We start from the raw sequence: 23,030 nt of genomic DNA, 5'->3' as shown, positions 1-23,030 counted from the left end.
ATCAGTTCATACACCTTTTCCAGTAGTTTTCTTCCCCCTGCTTTCAGCATTTCTGCACTTATTTCATTTGGACCTGGACTTTTATTGTTTTTCAATTTGCTTACAACTCTTTGCACTTCGTCTTTGGTTGGTTCGGCTATTCTTATATCTGCACCCTCTGTTCTGTCTTCGTCCTCTCCCTGATCTTCATCATCACTGTTTAGTAACGTTTCGAAATACATTTTCCATTCTTTCATAACTTTTCCCGGCTCACTTACTAGCTCTCCTTCTATGGTCTTTATGTAGCTTGTTTTGCTTTGGTAACCTTTTTCTACTTTTTTTACCTCTTGATAAAATGATCTTATTTCATTGTTTTTAAATTTTTCTTCTATCTCCTGCAACTTTTTTTCATTGAATTCTCTCTTTTTCTTCCTGCAACTTTTCTTTAACTGTTTTCGTACGTGGTTATACTCTTCTCTGTTTTTGTCGTTAGGGTTGGTCAACATACGTATTCTTAACTTTTTCTTCTCTTCTGATAGCTCTACACACTCCCTATCAAACCACTCCTTAGTTCTTGTCTGTTTTTTAATTCTGGGTATCAATTTTCTGCTTACTTCTTTTGTAATGTGTTTTATTTGTTCCCATCTTTCTTCTACATCTGTGGCTTCATTCTTTGTTTCCAAAAACAATTTTTCTATTTCTTCTTGATACTTTTGCCTGGTTGTTTCTTTTTTCAGTTCAGCTACTTCGTATGATTTTGTTCTTTTTGCATCCTTTTTTACAACTATTTTTTCTTCTACTTCACTTTTACATTCAATTTTTACTAAAAAATGGTCTGAACTGCAGTCTGCTCCTCTCATACTTCTGACATTTGTAATAAATTCCGTGTGTCGTTTTTCTATCATTACATGATCAATTTGGTTAACGGTTTTTCCGTCCGGAGATGTCCACGTACCCTTATGTATCTCTTTCCGCTGTAGCTGTGTACTTCTTACCACCATATTTTTTTCCATTGCAAAACTTATCAGTCTCTGTCCGTTGTCATTTGACTCGTCGTGTTTGCTATGCTTTCCTACTGTATTTCTGTAGATTGCCTCTTTCCCCACTTTTGCATTTACGTCTCCCATTATAATTTTGACGTCATGTTTCGGTATCCTTTCATATTCCATCTCCATTTTTTCATTATATATGTCTTTTATCTCTTCATCTTTTTCTTCGGTAGGGGCGTGTACATTTAAAATGCTTATATTTCTTTTTTTTCCTTTTAGTCGTATATAACACATCCTCTCCGATATGGGATTAAAACTCATAATATTTTCTTTTAGACCTTTTCTTATAATAAAACCTGTTCCCAACATCCTATCTGCTCCTCCACTTTTGAAAAAAACCACATTTACTAATTCCGATATTTCTGACCTCAATTGTTTTGTTTCTTGTACCGCTACAATATCCAATTTATATCTTCCTACTTCTTTTACTAATTCCTTCATGGCTCCTTCCTCATAGGTGCCGCGTACATTCCATGTTGCCATTCTTATTTTCTCTTTTTTCCTTTTTTCCACTCTTCTTTTTTCTTTACCCATTTCTTTACCTTTTTCATCATTCTCTACGGAGTCAGACTTTTGATCTCTTGGCTTTTCTGTCTTATGGTTTTGTTTTGCCTCGTTATCTTGTTTATACTTCGTATTATCATTTTCCAATCTCATGTACTTGTCCGTTGCTTTAGTCGTTATAATTATTGGAGTCTTTTCTGCATTCCTTTTTAGTTTTTTGGGAGTCCTCTCTGGCTGTTATGTGTGCTTTCTGTCAGTTTACCATTATCCTTATCCCATTTCATATATTTTCCATTAATATTTAGCTTCATATACCCTATTTTTGCTGTATTACCCTTATCTTTTTCCTCCTTCGCTATTTTCCTAATTATAGCCTGTATTTCTCTTTCCATTTTTGTCATGTCAGACTCTATATATACTCCTTGTCCTGTTATGTTTCTAAGTTTACTTTTGTTCCTTAATACCGAGATTTTATCCGTCATATTTTCCATTTCTGCCAGAAATGATTTATCACCAATTTTATTTCCTTCCCTCAGTTTAACCTTTAGTTGCAGATTTGCTTCAATAAACTGTTCTAGTTTTTGTTTAGTAGACCTGTTATCATTGCTATCGAAAGTTAATCCTTTAATTATTATGTTCTTTTTTCTTTTATCCTTCTCAATTCGTTCTATTCTGTCATTTGCTTCATTGAGTCGTTTTTCTAACTCCTTATTCTTTTTCTCCAGCTGTCTGACACAATCCAATGTTTCTTGTTGCTCTCTGCGCAAGTTTTTTATTTCCATCATCATATCTTCATTTCTTGACATAATTGTCTGCATCATTTGTATAATCTGTTCATTTTGGTTATCACTCTTAGTCGGTGTTCTCCTCGTTACCTTGCTTTTTCTGAATAAATCTTCCGCATCGTACCCATCCCTACTTCTCTTATTCCCGTTCTCTTCGCTGCTGCTTTCATACTCCACTCTTGCCGGTTCCGTCTTCTTAATTGCTCCACCTCCACCACTGGCCATTTTTAAGGATTATATTAATTTGTGAATTTATTTATCAATAATTATGTAGTTAAAAATCTAATTGTTTACTTTTTATTTTGTTGGGTATCGATTAGTTGTTTTTGGTGTTTTTGTGGATTATCCGTCACCCAGCGCGCAGCGCCAGGATTCCTAGTGTCTAATGTATAATATGTTGCCTATTAATTGGTGCTAATTATACTCGCAAATGAGGCCTTTGGAATGTGTATGCAATTACTATACAGGTCTAGTGTAAAATGTGTTGCCTATCGACCAGCGCCAAAAATTACCCACAATTCAACCTTGCGGATGAGTAATTTCTACCAATCGACGTCACAACACCTTATATTCACAAAATTTCTTAACTTTTCGTCCTTATTCGATGGTTTATTTGTTCACTAACACTCTCACTAATAAGTTTTAATATTAACTTTTTCCCTAAAACACTTTTGCAAATTAAAAAGCTCGTTACTATCCGAAATACGGAGAAAATAGCGGAGCAAATAATTTGCAATGTTTATCGATACAGTGGCGTTCTCGAGTCTCATTTTTACAAGTCTCAACGAGTCTCAACAAGTACACCGAATAGTAAACAGAATCCATAAATACCTCGAAGCATCCACATATAGCTCCGCCCTGTTAATAGATATAGGACAAGCGTTTGACAACGTATGGCACCAGGGGTTGCTCTATAAGCTGAGGAGTTGTTTGCCTCTAAATTATTACACACTACTAAAATCATACCTTACAAATAGACGCTTTAGAGTCAAATACGACAATGAAATATCAGAACTCCAACCCATAACAGCGGGTGTCCCTCAGGGAAGTGTACTGGGTCCTGTCCTGTACCTACTCTACACTGCCGAACTTCCAACATCACCTGCCACAACAACAGCTACATTTGCAGATGATACTGCGATCTTATACTCCAACAAGAATCCAAACATCGCATCAGAGTTACTACAAAATAACATAACTGAAGTCGAAAAATGGTTACAAAAATGTAGAATTAAACCAAATGAACAAAAGTCGATACATGTAACATTTACAACCCGTAGAGGAACCTGTCCACCTGTATGTATTAACCGCAAACAAATACCACAAAAAGATGATGTAAAGTACTTTGGGATTCACCTGGATAGAAAACTGACCTGAAAAAAACACATATTTTTCAAACGAAAACAACTGGGACATAAAGTGGCTAATAGGAAAACAATCCCAGTTATCAACACAAAATAAATTACTCCTATACAAAGCGGTGTTGAAACCAATTTGGACCTATGGAATAGAACTGTGGGGAACAGCCGCAAATTCCAATATAGAAATTATACAAAGGTTCCAATCCAAAATATTAAGGATGATTTTAAATATACCGTGGTATATCACCAACAACGCCATACATCGAGATGCAGAGGTAACTCATGTAAAGGAAGAAATTACATATCGAATAAAAAAATACAAGGACCGATTGGGGGAACACCCAAACCACCTAGCAAGGAACTTGATGCAAATGTGTAGAGTGCGCAGGTTAAAACGTAAAGTGACTAGTGATCTAGTGTGAGCTAAAAACAAGTGTAGTGCTGATTCATGTTTTCCCACAACCAATAATAGTTTAGTAGACTAACATTAAGAGCGGCATATTAATGGGTATGTTCGCCACATGTCAATAGTTTAGTCGCCATAAATATTACTTAATGCTTATTACTTTGTAAAAAACGGCAGATTGTAATAAATTAGGATGTCAATATAAAAAAATAAAAAAAATGCGTTATAGTAATGTTCAATAAACAAATAAGCAAATATGGTTCTGATATAAAAAAATTCTCTCCCTTCTGACAAATGATTCGACTAATCTTTTTGTTTCTTCACTTCCTCTTTTTCCGGATTGCGTGGTCCTCGATGCTCCTACCGTACTCTCTGGATGTTGCGAAAAGGTCCCTCTCGTCCACACTGCTTCCACAACAACACACAGGAACTTGCTCAAATTCTCTGACTCAATTTTCTCCTTGCTCGATATCTTGTGCAAATAGATATCAATCAGCTACTCGTTCTAGACAAAACAAAGGAATCTCCCTCGGACCAGGAATATTAACTTTTCAACCGGTCGACGATTTGGTTTTAACTTGATTCTGCTCGCAAAGGCCGATCACAACACTATACACTGATTTCTCACTCTTGAAAATTGGACTGCTCTCATCAGATATCAATTATACAGTGACCCTCTCTTCTCTCGCAAATTCCAACTCCAACTTTCTTATCCCTTCTACCGTTCTTTTCCACCCAATCAAAAACAAGCCTCTCTCAAAACCTTTCCTACCCATTTCTCAAGAACCAAATATTTTTCTATATAACTTTCCAATTTGTCAAATTTTAAGAAATATCATAATTAGATTTCCACATACCACTTCTACCTCTAAAAACTAAAATAAAGTGTTTACAATCATTAACCTTCCCGGAAACCTTTTAAAGAAATTATTGTTCTTGCCAAACGGTATGTCCACTGTCTAATCCCGAAATTGTTTGTTTAGTGTACCAATTCATTTCGTCGAATCATTATCAATAATCGTTTTCACTTTCCCGAAACACTGTCTAATAGCTAAATTAGATTGGGATGAGAATCTATGATCTAATGGTCTTTGATATTTTAATTTTCTTTTTAAATGATGAACTATAATTTTTTTGAATTTAAGAAAAAAAAAACAATTCTACAACAGTATATACATACATACATTGTAAATCCCAAATCATGATTTCCATTACACATTGTAAATTATGATTCTGGAGTGCTCCTAGTAGCATTTAACGTGTCTTGATTTGTTTATTTCTACTGCATTTTGATTGTAAATTTAGTATAGCTTTTAAACCAAAACGTTTGATTTGTTTTACTATAAAGTCGTTAAAGACTTTGGCTTTCGTATTTTTCCTTTGTTTATTACCCTGTTTAGCTATTGTGTATTCAAGGAGCTGGTAATATTAGCTGGTTCTACCTCTTCTTTTCTATTTTTTTTCTGGTACTTATTTTGGAAAGTTTTTGTTGAAGTCATCTGTTTTCTATCAGCTGGTTAGATGTTTAATTGGCACTTACAGACACACGGTCTAGAAAATATGTACGATGGCGGTTTAACTCACGAGAACGCTTCAAGCTGGATGGCATCTTCTGATGTAGAATCTCCAGCTTTCTTTTTTAGCAGCTGATACTGCATTAATTAGTTTTGACACGACTCAATAAACACCTTCTAGAACTAGGTTGTCTTGAATTCTATTTTATAATCGACCGATATTCTGATGATATTTATTAATATTTTTTATTCGTACAGCATTAAAATGTTTGAAATATAATGTAAAGCCTTTTGATTTTCTGAAAATAACAGTATTTATTCTAACCACAAAAGTTTGATTCTTATTTTATTTTTTAGATCTGACTGAAAACGAGATTCGCATTACTCCTGAAAACACCACAGCGCACATAGAACTACTCGTAAGTTGAATCAATTTAAAACATATATGTAATAGTATAGTATCTACCCCTTTCGTTAATGATTACTGAATAGAGTTTGGTATTTTCACTTTTACGTTAAAATAAATTATACTAGTAATAGCCCAGTAAATGAACGGGAAATTCGGCGATACCGTGTAATTTTCAGGGGCAGCTCCGAATTGCATGAAAATTTGGATTTAGGTTCAACTTACCCACCACTTCAAAGTTGAATTTGTGCCGTTGGTTGCTTTTACTTGGGGGGTGACAGTCACCCCTTCTCGGGGGCGAAAAAAGATACGTTAAAGATAAGACCGGAAATGGATAAATTGACTGATTTTAAGCAACTTTTATTCTATAGAGTTTTTTACGTAAGTCAATACTTTTCGAGTTATTTGCCATTGAAAATGTTGATTTTTCGACAAAAAAACTACGTTTTCAGACGGTTTTTCGCAAATAACTCAAAAAGTAAATATTTTATCGAAAAAAATATCCTTAGCAAAAGTGTAGCTTATAAAAAACCGAAAGAAAAGGTGTATCAGTAAAGTCTATCAATCAAATAAAAACAAAGTTGTAGCTCATGAAAAATACATTCTTATTCGTCTAATTCCAACTCGAATATTTCAAGGTGAAATCACCGAAAAATTAAGCACTTTTCGGGAAAAATCTTTTTTAAAGTGTTTATAAAAAGCTTTGTTTTAATTGTTAACAAAAGTCTTAGCATTAAAAATAAGCGAGTTACGCTCAAAATAAAGTTGGCCCTCTTTTTTTTTGTGAAAAATCATGAAAATCTCGCCGTGTTTAGCTCCTCAAGTAAAATTAATCGCTACCGCTTTACAAACAATTTACTTTTCTATCTATTTTTTATATGATCTGTCAGTCTCACCGGTTTAAAGTGTGTATTTTTGAAAGGGTTATAATTGAAAAAGCTTGACTGGGCCACTAATCACGAGTGTATGCAAATTTTGAACAGCCATATCTTAACCAATTTTTGTCTTACGGAGAAACAAAATGAAACTAGCATATTTATAATAGCAAAACCTACATTTTTTTTACTCTTTAAGATTTTTCTTATCACTAATACTGTTTAAGTTATTTTGAAAAAATGAAATTTTTCAAAAATTTTTAGAAAAATTTTTTTTACTATAAAACCAAATGTTTTCAAAAATAAGCAATTCAAACCAATGAAACTTACAGATCATATAAACAATACCCATACAGTTAAAATAGATGGTAAAGCCAAACGATTAATTTCATTTAGGGTGCTAAATAGAGGGAGGTTTTCACGATTTTTTTTACGAAAAAAAAAGGGGCCAACTTTTTTTCAGTGTAACTCGTTTATTTTTGATGCTGTAAACTTTTGTAAAAAACAAATAATAAGCTTTTTTTCGATACTTTAAAAATGTTAATAAGGTTTTCCCGAAAAACCCTTCTTTCTTCGGTGATTTCGCGATGAATTATTCGATTTGGAATTGGACGAATAAGCACGTATTTTTCATGAGCTACAACTTTGCTTCTACTTAATTTGTAGACTTTACTGGTACACCATTTTTTTCGTTTTTTTTATAGGCTACACTCTTGATAAAAATAGTTTTTCGATAAAATATTTACTTTTTGAGTTATTTGGGAAAAACGGTCTGAAAACGTAGTTTTTTTGTGGAAAAATCAACATTTTAAATCGCGAATAACTCGAAAAGTATTGACTTACTTAAGAAACTTTATAGAACAAAAGGTGCTTAAAATGAGTAAATTTATTCATTTCCGACCTTATTTTAAACACGCGTTTTTCACCCCCGGAGAAGGGGTAAATGTCACCCCACAAGTAAAAGCAACCAACGGCACAAATTCAACTTTGAAGTGGAGGGTAAGTAGAACCTAAATCCAAATTTTCATGCAATTCGAAGTTGCCCCTGGAAATTACACTCCAAAACGGACATTTATTGGGCTATAATTGTTACGTTAAAAATCAAAAATCTACTTAAACTCAACACTCCGGGTCATAAAAATTAACTTCATTAAGAACCATGAATCTCCAAGCGGATTCTCTTTACTTAGGAAAATTCCCTCGTAGGTTCAAAATCAATACACACCCCAATAAATAATCTATTGTAGAAGCATTGTGGACAAACTCACTTCTATCCAATCGACAAAAAACCTAAACCACATTGAGATAGAAATTAAGAGTCTATTATGACATTACTTCCTCGGGCAGTTCAATTATTATTTGTTGGGTAAGAGGACATTCTGGAATATTAGGAAATGAAGAAGTCGACAAATTAGCTAAATCTGCCGCATTAACCAAACGAAACATAAACAACATACTTCTACCCGTAACCGATATGGATAATATCAGTAAAAACAATTGCAAAACAAATTGGCAACGTTTGTACAACCAAAGTACAACGGGAATAAATTTTAGAAATTGCCAACCCCTAATTCCCAATGAGAGATGGTTTAAAAATGAGTCCAATAGGTTATTTAGAAAAACATTAAATAGAATAAGATCAAATCACGCACTAACCCCAGCATACAAACACAGCATAGGTATCAGTGACAACCCATATTGCGCCTGTGGTGGAATTGGAGATCTACAGCACCTCATATTGGAGTGTGAACAGTACAGACAAAATATTGAAATAATATATGAAGAGTTAGTTGATCTAAATTGCCCTTTACCTATTAATTTAAATGAAATTATTTTTTCAAATAATAAGCAGACGTTAAAATGTCTTTGGCACATTTCATGTCAAATCACTTAGGCAAAAAATTTTGGATCTCCGATTTGTCTGAAAATTTGTATATAGCTTCTGCGGGACGTAAAAATAAGATATTTAAGGTCAAAAAATCTTTTTTTCTCAAAATGTTATTTTATGCGATTTTACAGTGATTTGGTGTTTATTTAAACAAATTTGCATTTTCTGTCGTAAAGTATCAATGAAAAACAAAATATTTTAATAGAAAGGACTCAAAAATGTCATTATATGGCATTATAACAAGTTATTTTCAATCAAAACAAGTTTTTGATCAAATTTTATAGTGTAAAAAACCTTAACATACCGTTTTTTACATTTTCCTCCATTCCCAAAATACGTCATCATCGATTTGGCTGAAAATTTGCCCATAGATAGCCAAAAGATAGGACTTTAAGTGGTTAGAAGGATTTGAATTATATTACAATACCAAAAAAGTTATATGCAGTAGAATCAGACTCAAAAGTATATATTAGTCCAGTCGGGATAGCATTTGACCTTGAATGCCGAGCTGCCCAAAATTTTATTTTTCTGATCTTTAGGGTAGTCAATAGTAGCCTAAATTTAAAATCACGAATGAATTCCTCCGTTACGTTAGCTGCCATCTTGATTTTAAAGGAGAACCTGTTTTGCTCAATATCTCCGCCATTTTTAACTTTTCGACAAAAATGGTAGGAACTGAAATTATTCCAAATAAATCGTATTTACAATTATTACAATTTCTTTTTAACAATTTTTGTCGTGAGGTCGATATTTTCGAGTTAATTGTACTTACATTAGACGCTTATATTTTTGACTATAATATTGCATGTAACTTTTTTGGTATTGTAATATAATTCAAATCCTACTCACCACTTAAAGTTCTATTTTTTGTCTATCTGTGGGCAAATTTTTAGCCAAATCGATTATGATGTATTTTGGGAATGTAGGAAAATGTAAAAAACGGTATTTTAACGTTTTCTACACTATAACATTTGATCAAAAGCTTGTTTTGAATCAAAGTAACTTGTTATAATGCCATATAATGACATTTTTGAGTCCCTTCTATTAAAATATTATGTTTTCCATTGATACTTTACGATAGAAAATGCAAAGTTGTATAAATAAACACCAAATCACTGTAAAGAGAGAAAAGAAAGAAATTTTGAGAAAAAAGAAGAAGAAGATTTTTTAACCTTAAATATCTTATTTTTACGTCCCGCAGAAGCTATATACCAATTTTCAGACAAATCGGAGGTCCAAAATTTTATTTGTTTCAAAATTGAGTGATTTGAAATGGAATGACCCCTTTACAAATATGTAACGTCCTGTAAATTTAAATTTTAAATAGGCTTAGGTAATAAAATTAAAAATAATTGTAAGCATATCACACAAAATTGAAAAATGTATCCATGAATATTATAACACACTGTAAATTTAGAATATAAGTAGGCTTAGATGATTAAATTAATTGTTATTGTAATACCATACAAAAAACAAATAGTCTGGCTAATTAGCTAAGCCAAATAGTCCTGTCGCCAGGGGGGGTACAACGGCCTCGTTAATTCGGATGGACTTACCCAAATTTTTTTTATGTATTTTGACCCGTAGAACACGAATTTTTTGGGTAACAGTTGATCCGGATGTCGATAAGATTGTTATAGACCAAGAACTTGAGGAATCAAATAACAGCGATTTTTGGCAAAACAAAACAATATTTTGTATTTTTTGGGTCATTTTAAGCAAAAAATATTTCTACAAGTTTTTTAGTAGGATGCACAGTTTTCGAGATAAACGCGGTTGAACTTTCAAAAAATCGAAAAACTGCAATTTTTAAACCCGAATAACTTTTGATTAAAAAATAAAATAGCAATTCTGCTTAGCGCCTTTGAAAGTTCAAGTCAAATTATGTCGGTTTTGATTATTTGCATTGCTAAAAATTTATTGTGTTATTGCTAAACAAAGCTACAAACAACTAGTGCGTGAGTGATGTTTCTATGATTTCTCATTTAAAATCGAACGAGTAGGTAGAATAGGTACTAGTGCAATCAAGACTATTTCTACGTTACATGCGTTAAAACGCATGTAAAAGCACGGGAAACCCTACGTGTTTATAGCTTTGTTAAACAATAAAAAAATAAATTTTTACCAATGCAAATAATCAAAACCGATATAATTTGACTTAAACTTTCAAATGCGGTAAGCAGACTTGCTATTTTATTTTTTAATCAAAAGTTATTCGGGTTCAAAAATTGCAATTTTTCGATTTTTTTAAAGTTCAACCGCGTTTATCTCGAAAACTGTGCATCCTACGAAAAAACTTGTAGAAATATTTTTTACTTAAAATGGCCCAAAAAATACAAAATATTGTTTTGTTTTGCCAAAAATCGCTGTTATTTGATTCCTCAAGTTCTTGGTCTATAACAATCTTATCGACATCCGGATCAACTGTTACCCAAAAAATTCGTGTTCTACGGGTCAAAATACATAAAAAAACTTGAGTAAGTCCATCTGAATTAACGAGGCCGTTGTACCCCCCCTGGCGACAGGACTAAAAGCCATTATAAAATAAAAAAAAAATAATCTATTAATGCCATGTATTAATTTACCAACCTAGGAATACCTCCAGGTATCTAAACACGCACTTGATATCAAAACACATCCGAAAACATAATATTTATGGTTCATGGGTGGTCAGTGGCGTAGCTAGCATGGGTGACACCCGGGTGCATCTAAACATTCCGTATATGTATTTGGAACCTAGGAGTTTTCTATTGGTTCGTTGCAGCACGCGGTAATATTTTAACCAATGGCGGCGAGGTTCCAAACGCATATACGGAATGTTATTCGGTCCCAAATTCATATACGGAATGTTAAATATTCGTACCCCGAAAAAGATAAGTTTTTATTGGAGTCTGTTAAAAGGAGATTGATTTTAAAATACTTGTTGCTGTAGTATTAAATAAAAATAAAACAATTATAGTATTTGGAATGTTATTTGGTACGAAATAGGTAAAGAGAAGGAAGTTGAACTTACAAGTAAAAAAAGAAAACTACAGTACCTCGGACATGTGATGCGGGGCGAGAAGTATCGCATCCTCCGACTCATAATGCAGGGAAAAATAGATGGCAGAAGAAGTATCGGCAGAAGACGAATTTCATGGCTGAAGAACCTCAGAGAATGGTTTGGATGCAGCTCAAAACAACTGTTTAGAGCTACTGCCTCAAAAATTAAAATAGCTATGATGATTGCCAACCTCCGTAGCGGAGATGGCACCTGAAGAAGAAGAAGAAGAAGTATTTGGAATGTTATTTGGTGCGAAATTCATATACGGTATGTTAAATATTCGTAGAACAAAAAGACGATAAAACCAGTTAAAATGAGACTAGTTTTTAATAGTATATTATGTAACGAGCATTTAATGATGGTCGTTATGAAGCGAGTATAAGGGATAAAACCAGCCGCCTAGCGGCGAGTTTCGTATAGAGTGCGAGCGTCATAATGATAATTAAATGCAAGTTGTATACACGATTTTTTCTATGATCATTCACAAAAAAAAATATATTCAAATTTATTAATTTTGTAACGCAAACAAATTAAGTAGTTTGTCAGTTTGACAGTTTGTTTACATATTGAGAACTGTCAAAGCGTATGTATTTGACTCGCCATTAGTTATTGCGCGTGTGCCACCTTTATCGCGAATATCATATCGCGATTCTATTGGTTAAAAATCTGTATATTAATGAAAATCTCTATCATAATGAAGTTCATTATAATACAGGTAGTGACATCATAATTGATATTATATTTATTATAGTATGAGAACAGAAAAAATATTGTTAATGTATTATTAAAGATCCACAAGAAAAAAGGTTTTCCTGTAGTTGGCTGTATACCATATAATACAAAAAAACGAATAAAGTCCTTTATAAAAGGTATATGTTTAAAATCCCTATGCAGGGCTACATCACAGAACTAGTTTTCAATTGGTTGACCAATCATTATCAGTGCTTTCCTAAAATGAATTTAACCTGATAAAATGATGCAAAGGTTTTAAAATTTTGACGGTTAAAAAAAGTTGTAGGTTATACTCATGTGACCTTACCATGCTAACCACCAAAATATAATATTACAAATTTTATTTACATATATTACATAATTACAAATATTTTGATGGTTAGCATGTAAGATCACGTGAGTATAACCTACAACCTTTTTTGACCGTAGTCAAAATTTTAAAACCTCTGCACCATTTTATAACGTTATATTCATTTTAGGAAAGCACTGATGATGATTGGTCAAACAATCGAAAACTAGTTCTGTGATGTAGCCCTTTTTAGGGATTTTAAATATAGATCTTTTATAAAGGACTTTATTCGTTTTTTGTATTATATGGTATACAGCCAACTACAGGAAAACCTTATTCCTTGTGGATCTTTCTATTGTGATTTTTCTATTCTCATACTATAATATATCAATTATGATGTCACTACCTGTATCATAATGAACTAGAAAAAATTGTGTATATAACTTACATTTAATTATCATTATGACACTCGTACTCTATACGAAACTCGCTTCATAATGACCATCATTAAATGCTCCTTGCACAATATACTATTAAAAACCAGTCTCATTTTAACTGGCTTTAATAAAAATCGTCTTTTTGTCCTGCGAATATTTATCATATCGTATATGACTTTCGCACGAGATAACATTCCAAATACTATAATTGTTTTATTTATATTTAATAATACAGTAACAAATATTTTAAAATCAATCCCCTTCTAACAGACTCTAATAAAAACTTATCTTTTTCGGTGTACGAATATTTAACATTCCGTATATGAATTTGGGACCGAATAACATTCCGTATATGCGTTTGGAACCTCGCCGCCTATTGGTTAACATATTACCGTGTGCTGCAACGAACCAATAGAAAACTCCTAGGTTCCAAATACATATACGGAATGTTTAGATGCCACCCGGGTCATCGATGGTGTCACCCCGAATTCTAAAAATAAAGATTGTTAAAATCACTAGCGCTAGGGTATAAGGTGCCCGTCTGCAAAACTAGCGTAGGTGCCTTTCTGTTTTGTTTTTAACCCTATAGTGAGCAATAATTTGTATTGTAATAAAAAAAACATTTTTAATTGCATTATGGTATAAACTTATGCTTAAAAATAATAAAAAAATCTAACTTTCAAAAAAACTTTAATTTTTTGAAAAATCTTGTTGTATCATATGTGATAATGTGATACATAGCGGAAATTTTTACAAAACAAATTTCAATAGATTATTATTAAGTATAATATGTTATAACAACTAAATAACTAAATTGAATGGAATTTATGATAACAATTATTATTTTTGTTCAGGCAAAGATGTAGTTCACATTTTGAACATTGAATATACGGAAAAGAAGTACACTTTGGCATCTTGCATCTCTGCTATTTTTTTGCTTTTTTTGCTATTTCTTTTTCAAGATCTGATGGCCTTCCTCTCTTCACCAAACGATTACTTCCAATGTTGCATAAGCAATATGCTACTTCAGCCCGAAATTCGGCAAGTTTCATACAGTTCTCTGTCTCGTTTTCTCTGCAACATCGACGGTAAAGAAGCCAAGAATTTACAAGCGTCATATCAAGAAGATGATAGAATAGCCTCATATACCACTTTTTGGATTTAATTTTGATTTTGTAGCGCCCAATGAGGTTATTTATAAGATCCGCCCCTCCCATATGTTGGTTATATTACTGAACCAACTTAGGGCATTCAATATTGATTTTTTGCTTTCTTCTTCTATCAAGTCTGTCAACATTTCCTTTCGGCTATTCTCCAGAATCTGTTGACAACAAACAAACAGTCTTGTTGTCTCTCCAGGCCACTGACGATATTTCCACACCTTCAAAGTCACAAACATACTCAGATGGCAACTTACAGGTGGGAATACGGTTTCGTCTTACAGTGCCTTTGTTAGCAAGATAACGGAGTAAAGGAAATGACGTATAATAGTTATCAAAGTAAACAATATAAATCTGATTGTCCGGGATAATCCTAGATAATCTGACAATTACATTGGAACTTGCTCCTAGGTCTGCTTCATATACCCGACGATTATCTTCTATCGTTTTCTGTACCAGTGTATATTTCGAAATTGTAGGAATATCCACTAACACCGCATAAAACGAAAAGTTTGTATCCCCACTTGTGGGGTTTGGCAGGCATGTATTGTTTTATATAGTGTCTTCCTTTTAAGGCACACATCTGCTCATCTACTGAAAGATTTTGTTCCAATGGTATGCTTTGGAATTTGTTATTCAAATGATCGACAAGGGGCCGTAATTTATGAAGACGATCTCGATCCACATCATTTTGATCCAAACTCATATTGTCGTTGAAATGTATACATTTCCTGATAAATTCGAATTTTTTCTCACCCATTACGTTTTTTATTTGCGGATAGCCTAGGCTAGGGAATTGGACCAATAACTACGACAATTAGGCGTGTGAACTAGGGACATATACATAAATGCAAATTCCTAGGTATTGATTTATATCTGCGGTGGTCAGTCAGTCCATCAGGTTTACTCGGATCCTTGTGAATAACGTAGGTATTGGACTCTGATAGAATTTTTTCGATCAACTCATTGTCAAAAAAGTAGTTGAAAAAAGCATACGGTTTTGACAAATCCATTATAGCATTAGGAAGTTGTATTTCCTCTAAAAGTCTTCGCTACTTCATCAATGGATAGGTTTTTTTTCTTCCACACTATATTTCTGATTCGAGTAGTGATTAGTTCAACCTCCACATTAACATTGACGATAGTTGGCTCCTCAATAGGTTCTATTGGTTGGTTTGGAAACTCTGTGACAATAACCCCTTCAAACTCTACTGATAAGCTTTGAATATCAATATTCTCATCAGGATCTAAGTTGGTCTCATCTCTAAAACATTCTTCAGAGTCGCTATTTTCCAAGTCGTCATCACTGTTCCAAAAATTTGCTGCTAACTCCTCTAATTCACGCTCCGACAAATGTTTTTTACCATACATAATGACCCTGTAACAAACGCAATGTATCAGATCTGATACAACCGTAAAAAGAGGCAAATTTTGAAGAAATTACTCGTAAAACTATAAATTAGCTCGATCTATATTCATATTACTTACCTTCTAAACAAAGTTCATGCAGCCAAAATAAAAGAATTACGAAAAGACGAATAATAGACCTGTCGCCAGGGGGAGTACAACGGCCTCCTTAATTCAGATGGACTTACCCACGATTTTTTTATGTACTTTGACCCATAGAACACGAATTTTTTGGGTAACAGTCTATCCGGATGTCGATAAAATTGTTATAAACAAAGAACTTGAGGAATCACATAACAGTGATTTTTCGCAAAACAAAACATTTTTTGTACTTTTTGGGCCATTTTAAGCAAAAAATGATTTTACAAGTTTTTTCGTAGGATGCATAGTTTTCGACATAAACGCGGTTCAACTTTCAAAAAATCGAAAAATTGCAATATTTTTGCACCCGATTAACTTTTGATTAAAAAATAAAATAGCAATTCTGCTTACTGCTTACTGCTAACAAAAGTTCATGTCAAAGTCTATCGGTTTTGATTATTTGCATTGCTAAAAATTAAGTTTTTATTTGTTAAACAAAGCCATAAACACATGCGTTTTAAGGTGATACAGTAGCGATCAACAGGTAGCCAAAACGCGTTCCAAGATTGCGGCTGTAATTTTGAATATTTTTTCGAGATATTTGGCACACGTATTCGTAATATACTAAAGAATGGTGGTACAAAGCCCAATTTGAAAAATATATTAATATGTGGAAATTACTCTGTAATTAAGTACAATATTAAAAAAACGAGCCTGTACCGCCATTAAGAAGAACAAAAAAATACACTTTCTTCAAATAAACTTTTTTATTCGATGCCTAGATTTTGTGTAATTTTGGAACTACTAAAATTTTTTATTTCATTAGTAGTTCCAAAATGACACAAAATCTAGGCATCGGATAAAAAAGTTTATTTGAAGAAAGTGTATTTTTTTGTTCTTCTTAATGGCGGTACAGGCTCGTTTTTTTAATATTGTACTTAATTACAGAGTAATTTCCACATATTAATATATTTTTCAAATTGTGCTCTGCACCGCCATTATTTATTATATTACAAATACGTGTGCCAAATATCTCGAAAAAATATTCTAAATTACAGCCGCAATCTTGGAACGCGTTTTCGCTACCTGTTGATCGCTACTGTTTCCTCTTAATGTACTTAATCTACGTAGAAATTAGGGATGGCGATTTTTGATAAAACACCGGTTTTCGGTTATACCGGTTTTTTGCTTATGGTTTAACTTAGCGGTTATAACCGGCCAAAAAACCGGTTTTTGGAAAAACCGGTTTTCGTTTTTTTTTTAATCCAATAGGTTACAAAGTTACATTTACAATACACTTTAGTTTGCGATATTCCATTCGACTTAATATCAATATGATCAAAATTAGTACTATCGAAAGAACACGTATTACTGTTAACACGTTTGTATATTTGTAGAATAGGTACATTTTAACTCATTTAATACTTCCTTTATGAATGTATCCTTTTGAAAACGTAGCGAAATTCTTGGAGATTCGTATTCGTAATCAGTAATTCGATATTCATAGTCAGAGCATTATTTTTGGTAATCAGGAAAAGTCATTCACCCACTCTCAATGTCAAGAGTTAAGTGTGAAAAATAGATGATGTTTGCGTCTTATTCAACCAGATCACTTCTTATGTAAATATTACGATTACAAATACCTTTTCAAGGAAATATTATAATAAAACTTAATAATTGTTTCTGGCTGATGCGCGATTGCACTTTCAGTTTGCTTCTGTATTTTATAAAATAAAATTTTAATTATGGTTTTGTTTGGAATAATTACTTGATAATAATAATTATGATTGGGATCGAAAATAATACCTAACCTAATCCTAATCACCGTAAAAACCTAATAACCGGTTTTTACTTTAAAAAGAAAAAACCGGTTATAACCGGGACAAAAAAACCGATAAAACCGATTATTGCGAAGTATAAAAACCGGTTTTAGGTTTAAACCGGTAGGTTTTTCCCATCCCTAGTAGATATTATATGTATGCGAGCCTACTCGTTCGATTTCAAATGAGAAATGTATTGAAAACATCATTCAATCACTATGCGTTTGTAGCTTTGTTTAACAATAAAAAATTAATTTTTAGCAATGAAAGTAATCAAAACCGATAGAATTTGACTTGAACTTTCAAATGCGGTAAGCAGAATTGCTATTTTATTTTTCAATCAAAAGTTATTCGGGTTCAAAAATTGCAATTTTTCGATTTTTTGAAAGTTCAACCGCGTTTATGTCGAAAACTATGCATCCTACGAAAAAACCTAAAAAATAATTTTTTGCTTAGAATGGCCCAAAAAATACAAAAATATGTTTTGTTTTGCGAAAAATCGCTGTTATGTGATTCCTCAAGTTCTTTGTTTATAACAATCTTATCGACATCCGGATCGACTGTTACTCAAAAAATTCGTGTTCTACGGGTCAAAATACATAAAAAAACTTAGGTAAGTCCATCTAAATTAAGGAGGCCGTTGTACCCCCACTGGCGACAGGACTATAAAAACCAACCAAAATCTGAAGAGCTACAACATGTGCTCAACGTGAATAGGCACTTGCCAGACAACTAACAAAATTCACGCGCGAACTAAAACGATTGCCGGGTATGTAACCCTATTTCCTAGTACGTAAGGACGTATCAGACTTAATACGAAGCGCAGCGATGGTTTTAAACACACACAATCTAAGGAAGCGATTATTTAAATAGGTTGTAGCAGATCTGCTACATTGCGCAGTATAGAGGTAATTAGTATTTTGTATAATACCATCCAGAAAAAGCTCATTTTGGAGCTCTCCAATCTCCAAGCAGGCGCGCCCGCCTGCAGTGCATCCCTTGCAGGCCCGTTATCGCTGGCCCTGGATAAAATAAACCAAAATCCGATAAACGTGTGTTTTGAATAATGAAAAAATTAAGAATTATAGTTAATGAATCTGCAGTAAATAGTATATCATCATCATCATCACCATCTAGCCGTTATCGTCCACTGCTGAACATAGGCCTCCTCTAAGTTTCTCCACGTCTACCACCATCTAGTTCCCGGCAGTTCTATATAACAGTTTATTTACTTTTTTGGTTTACATTATGTAAATGAATTAAATTTTTTTTTCTAGCTCTAGATACACAAATGGTCATTAACAATTTTAATACGACCATTAAGTTTGGGTGAGATTACATGAAATCCCATTCCACAGTGAATTTGAAAAAGTCTCCAGCTAAACATTTAGATGCTGTAATATTTGCCACTGGTAAAAGTCTTCTGAGCCTTGGTATTTCTAGCAGGAGGTCTGCTTCTGATACCTCTTCATGGTAAAAGTCGCAAAATGTTGAAACAGCTAATTTCAACTGTTCACTGTGGGTGAAAAGCAAAGTTTGTGTCTGCACAACCTCGAACAATGAAATCATATGAATGCACTTTGATCTGGTTTCGAGTTCAACATTGAATAGGTCAAAACATTCCAACATATCTATTTGACGTTCGGCTCGAAGTTTAAGTCCTATATCGGTAGATAACGATAGGAAGAATAAGAAAACGAGCACAGAAAGAGAAAGAAGAAGGAAAGAATGTAAAAATTGGTTTCCAGAAACTGACAGTAAACGACGAAGTCTGGAAGTGGAACGCCAAGGTGAACCGCTTTGAGGTGAAGCAAAGTTCAAAAAACTAAAAACGGTATGTAACAGTAAAACGACCGAGGCAACGATTAAGGCAAATGAGAAAGATATACGCAAAATAAACTTTGGAACTTGGAATGTGAGAGGGACATATGCTGCAGGCAATCTGAAAGAACTAGTAAGAGAAGTCAAGAAATATAAATTGGACTTGCTTGCAGTACAAGAAACCAAATAATTAGGAACTGAAATAGTGGATGTAGAGGGCACAATCTTTTTTAAAAGTGGTGGAAAAGACAGAACCAGAGGAACAGGTTTCATACTACAGGAAAACTTGAAATCAAGGGTAATAGCTTTTAAGCCTATATCTGACAGACTGTGTTCTTTAAGAATGAAAGGGGAAAGAAGAAATATAAGTATTATAAATGTGCATGCTCCCAAATAGGATGCGGATGAAGATGAGAAAGACATGTTCCATGAGCAATTAGAGGAGGAATACGAAAAAACACCGAAATACGATATGAAAATAATAATGGGTGATTTCAACTCAAAGATTGGAAAAGAAAATATATATGAGAACATAGTAGGGAAACATAGCAAACATGACATAACAAATAATAACGGGCACCGAGCAGTATGTTTTACAATGGAGAGAAATATGGTAATAAGAAGTACACAACTCCGCCGGAAGGAAATTCACAAAGGGACATGGAAGTCGCCCGACGGAAAAACAATTACCCAAATAGATCATGTAGTAATAGATAAAATGGACATGAATTTTATATCAAAAATAAAAACCATGAGAGGAGCAGAATGAAATTCAGACCATTACCTAGTAAGAGTGACATGCATGAGAAACTTGGGTGCGACCGGGAAGGGAAAAAGGAAAAGAACGGAAGGTAAGAGAAAATACAATTCGACCCTATTGAAAAGTGAAGAAGTAAAAGATAAATATAAAGAGAAAATAGAAATAGAACTGGCAACATGCGCACAAGAAATGGAAATCGAAGAAAGATGGGAGAAAGTAAAAGCATCAGTAATGAAGGCAAATGAGGCAGTTCTAAACAGTACAGTGAGAAAAGGAAAAGTAAATGACTGGTATGATGAAGAATGTGAAAAAGCAGCTGAAGCAGTTAGGAGAGCTAGACAAATAATGCTATTAAAAGAAAATGAGAATAACAGAAATGTGTATATAGGGACGCAAGAAGGGAAATGAAAAGACAATGTAGGAGAAAGAAGAGAATATCCAAAGAAGATAAGCTAAAGGAAATTGAAGAAAAATTTCAAACTAAATAAATAAGGTCATTTTACCAAGAGGTTAAAAGAATGGACAAAGGATATCAGAGCCGAAGCATCTATATTAAGAATGAAGAAGGATTACTAATAAGTGAAACAGCGCAGGTGCTAGCAAGATGGAAAAATTATTTTGAAGAGCTATTAAATAATATTGAAGAGGACGAGATGGACATAACACAGAACATGGAAGAAAACGATACGATAGTGGGGACGCCAACAAAACAAGAGGAAATGAAAATAATCAGCCAACTTAAAAACAACAAAAGTCCAGGAGCGACAGAAATAATAGCTGAAATGTTAAAGGCCGGAGGAGAACAACAAGATAATAGCACAATGCATACGTGGAAGACTGAACGAATACATGGAGGATACTGTGGGAGAGTACCAGGCAGGCTTTCGATCCAACCGTAAGGTAACAGACCAGATTTTCACGCTAAAAGAATTACAAGCAAATTGCTATGAGTACAAAACGACCCTGTATGCGCTGTTCGTAGATTTCAAACAGGCATATGATCGTATAAATAGAAAAGAAATGTATCGTGCTCTGAAACAACTACAAATCCCCAAAAAATTGATTAGCTTGATTGAAATGACGTTGGCAAAAACGAAAAGCGAAGTAGTGTGGAAAGACATCTCAGAGGACTTCGAAATCAAACAAGGACTCAGGCAGGGTGACCCGATGTCAACCACGTTGTTCAATCTTGTTCTTGAAGTAATAATGAGGAATTGCAGCATAAAAATGGAAGAAACCATATTTAAAAACGAACATCAATGTATTGCTTTTGCGGATGATCTAACAATATTAGCAAAATCAAAGAAAGAATTGAAAAGAATTGTGAAAAAGATAGAAAAAGAAGCAAATAGGTTTGGTCTAAAGATAAATGAAAAGAAAACTAAATACATGATAATGGATGATACACAGCAAGACAATGAAGAGTTTATAAAAATACAAGGGGAGAAAGATTACATATACAGTTTTGACAGAGTGGAAGAGTTTACTTACCTTGGTGTGAAAGTAAAGGAAAATGGACATGAAGATAAAGAAATAGAATCCAGAATTACAAAATAGCTGAAATGTTAAAGGCAGGAGGAGATCAACAAGATAATAGCACAATGCATACGTGGAAGACTGAACGAATACATGGAGGATACTGTGGGAGAGTACCAGGCAGGCTTTCGATCCAACCGTAAGGTAACAGACCAGATTTTCACGCTAAAAGAATTACAAGCAAATTGCTATGAGTACAAAACGACCCTGTATGCGCTGTTCGTAGATTTCAAACAGGCATATGATCGTATAAATAGAAAAGAAATGTACCGTGCTCTGAAACAACTACAAATCCCCAAAAAATTGATTAGCTTGATTGAAATGACGTTGGCAAAAACGAAAAGTGAAGTAGTGTGGAAAGACATCTCAGAGGACTTCGAAATCAAACAAGGACTCAGGCAGGGTGACCCGATGTCAACCACGTTGTTCAATCTTGTTCTTGAAGTAATAATGAGGAATTGCAGCATAAAAATGGAAGAAACCATATTTAAAAACGAACATCAATGTATTGCTTTTGCGGATGATCTAACAATATTAGCAAAATCAAAGAAAGAATTGAAAAGCATTGTGAAAAAGATAGAAAAAGAAGCAAATAGGTTTGGTCTAAAGATAAATGAAAAGAAAACTAAATACATGATAATGGGTGATACACAGCAAGACAATGAAGAGTTTATAAAAATACAAGGGGAGAAAGATTATATATACAGTTTTGACAGAGTGGAAGAGTTTACTTACCTTGGTGTGAAAGTAAAGGAAAATGGACATGAAGATAAAGAAATATAATCCAGAATTACAAAAGGCAACCAGAAATACGGAATGCTGAGATCCTTAATGAAGTCGAAGTTTGTTTCAAGAAAAACAAAAGAAAGAATTTACAAGACAGTGATTAGAGCTACGGTTGTATATGGAGCTGAATTATGGGTTTTAAGAAAGCTAGATGAAGAAAGATTAGAAAGATGGGAGAGGAAAATTCTCCGATCAATTTACGGCGGCATAAATACACAAATGGGATGGAGAACAAGGACAAATAAAGAGTTGGAGGAGCTGTATACGGAACCAAAAATCACCGCAATAATAAAGGCGCATAGAATAAGATGGCTGGGACATGTGCAAAGATTGGAAAATCATAGAATGACCAGGATGATATTGAACAGGAAACCAGTAGGGAAAAAAGGAA

At 33.5% G+C, this 23,030-nt stretch overlaps 1 protein-coding gene across 2 annotated transcripts in view; it reads left to right on the top strand.

Moving 5' to 3' along the window:
- Positions 1 to 23,030, top strand: part of LOC114335080 (tyrosine-protein phosphatase 69D-like) — a 729,328-nt gene that overhangs the window by 336,029 nt on the left and 370,269 nt on the right. For both annotated transcript variants that reach the window (XM_050654333.1, XM_050654334.1), the window contains one exon: positions 5,956 to 6,017. In XM_050654333.1, the coding sequence (XP_050510290.1) occupies positions 5,956 to 6,017 (62 nt within the window). The remainder of the gene's footprint in view (positions 1 to 5,955; positions 6,018 to 23,030) is intronic.

This window comes from Diabrotica virgifera, chromosome 6 (assembly GCF_917563875.1).
Source record: "Diabrotica virgifera virgifera chromosome 6, PGI_DIABVI_V3a".
Classification (NCBI taxonomy): domain Eukaryota; kingdom Metazoa; phylum Arthropoda; class Insecta; order Coleoptera; family Chrysomelidae; genus Diabrotica; species Diabrotica virgifera.
This window is presented reverse-complemented; position numbering and strand designations above follow the sequence as displayed.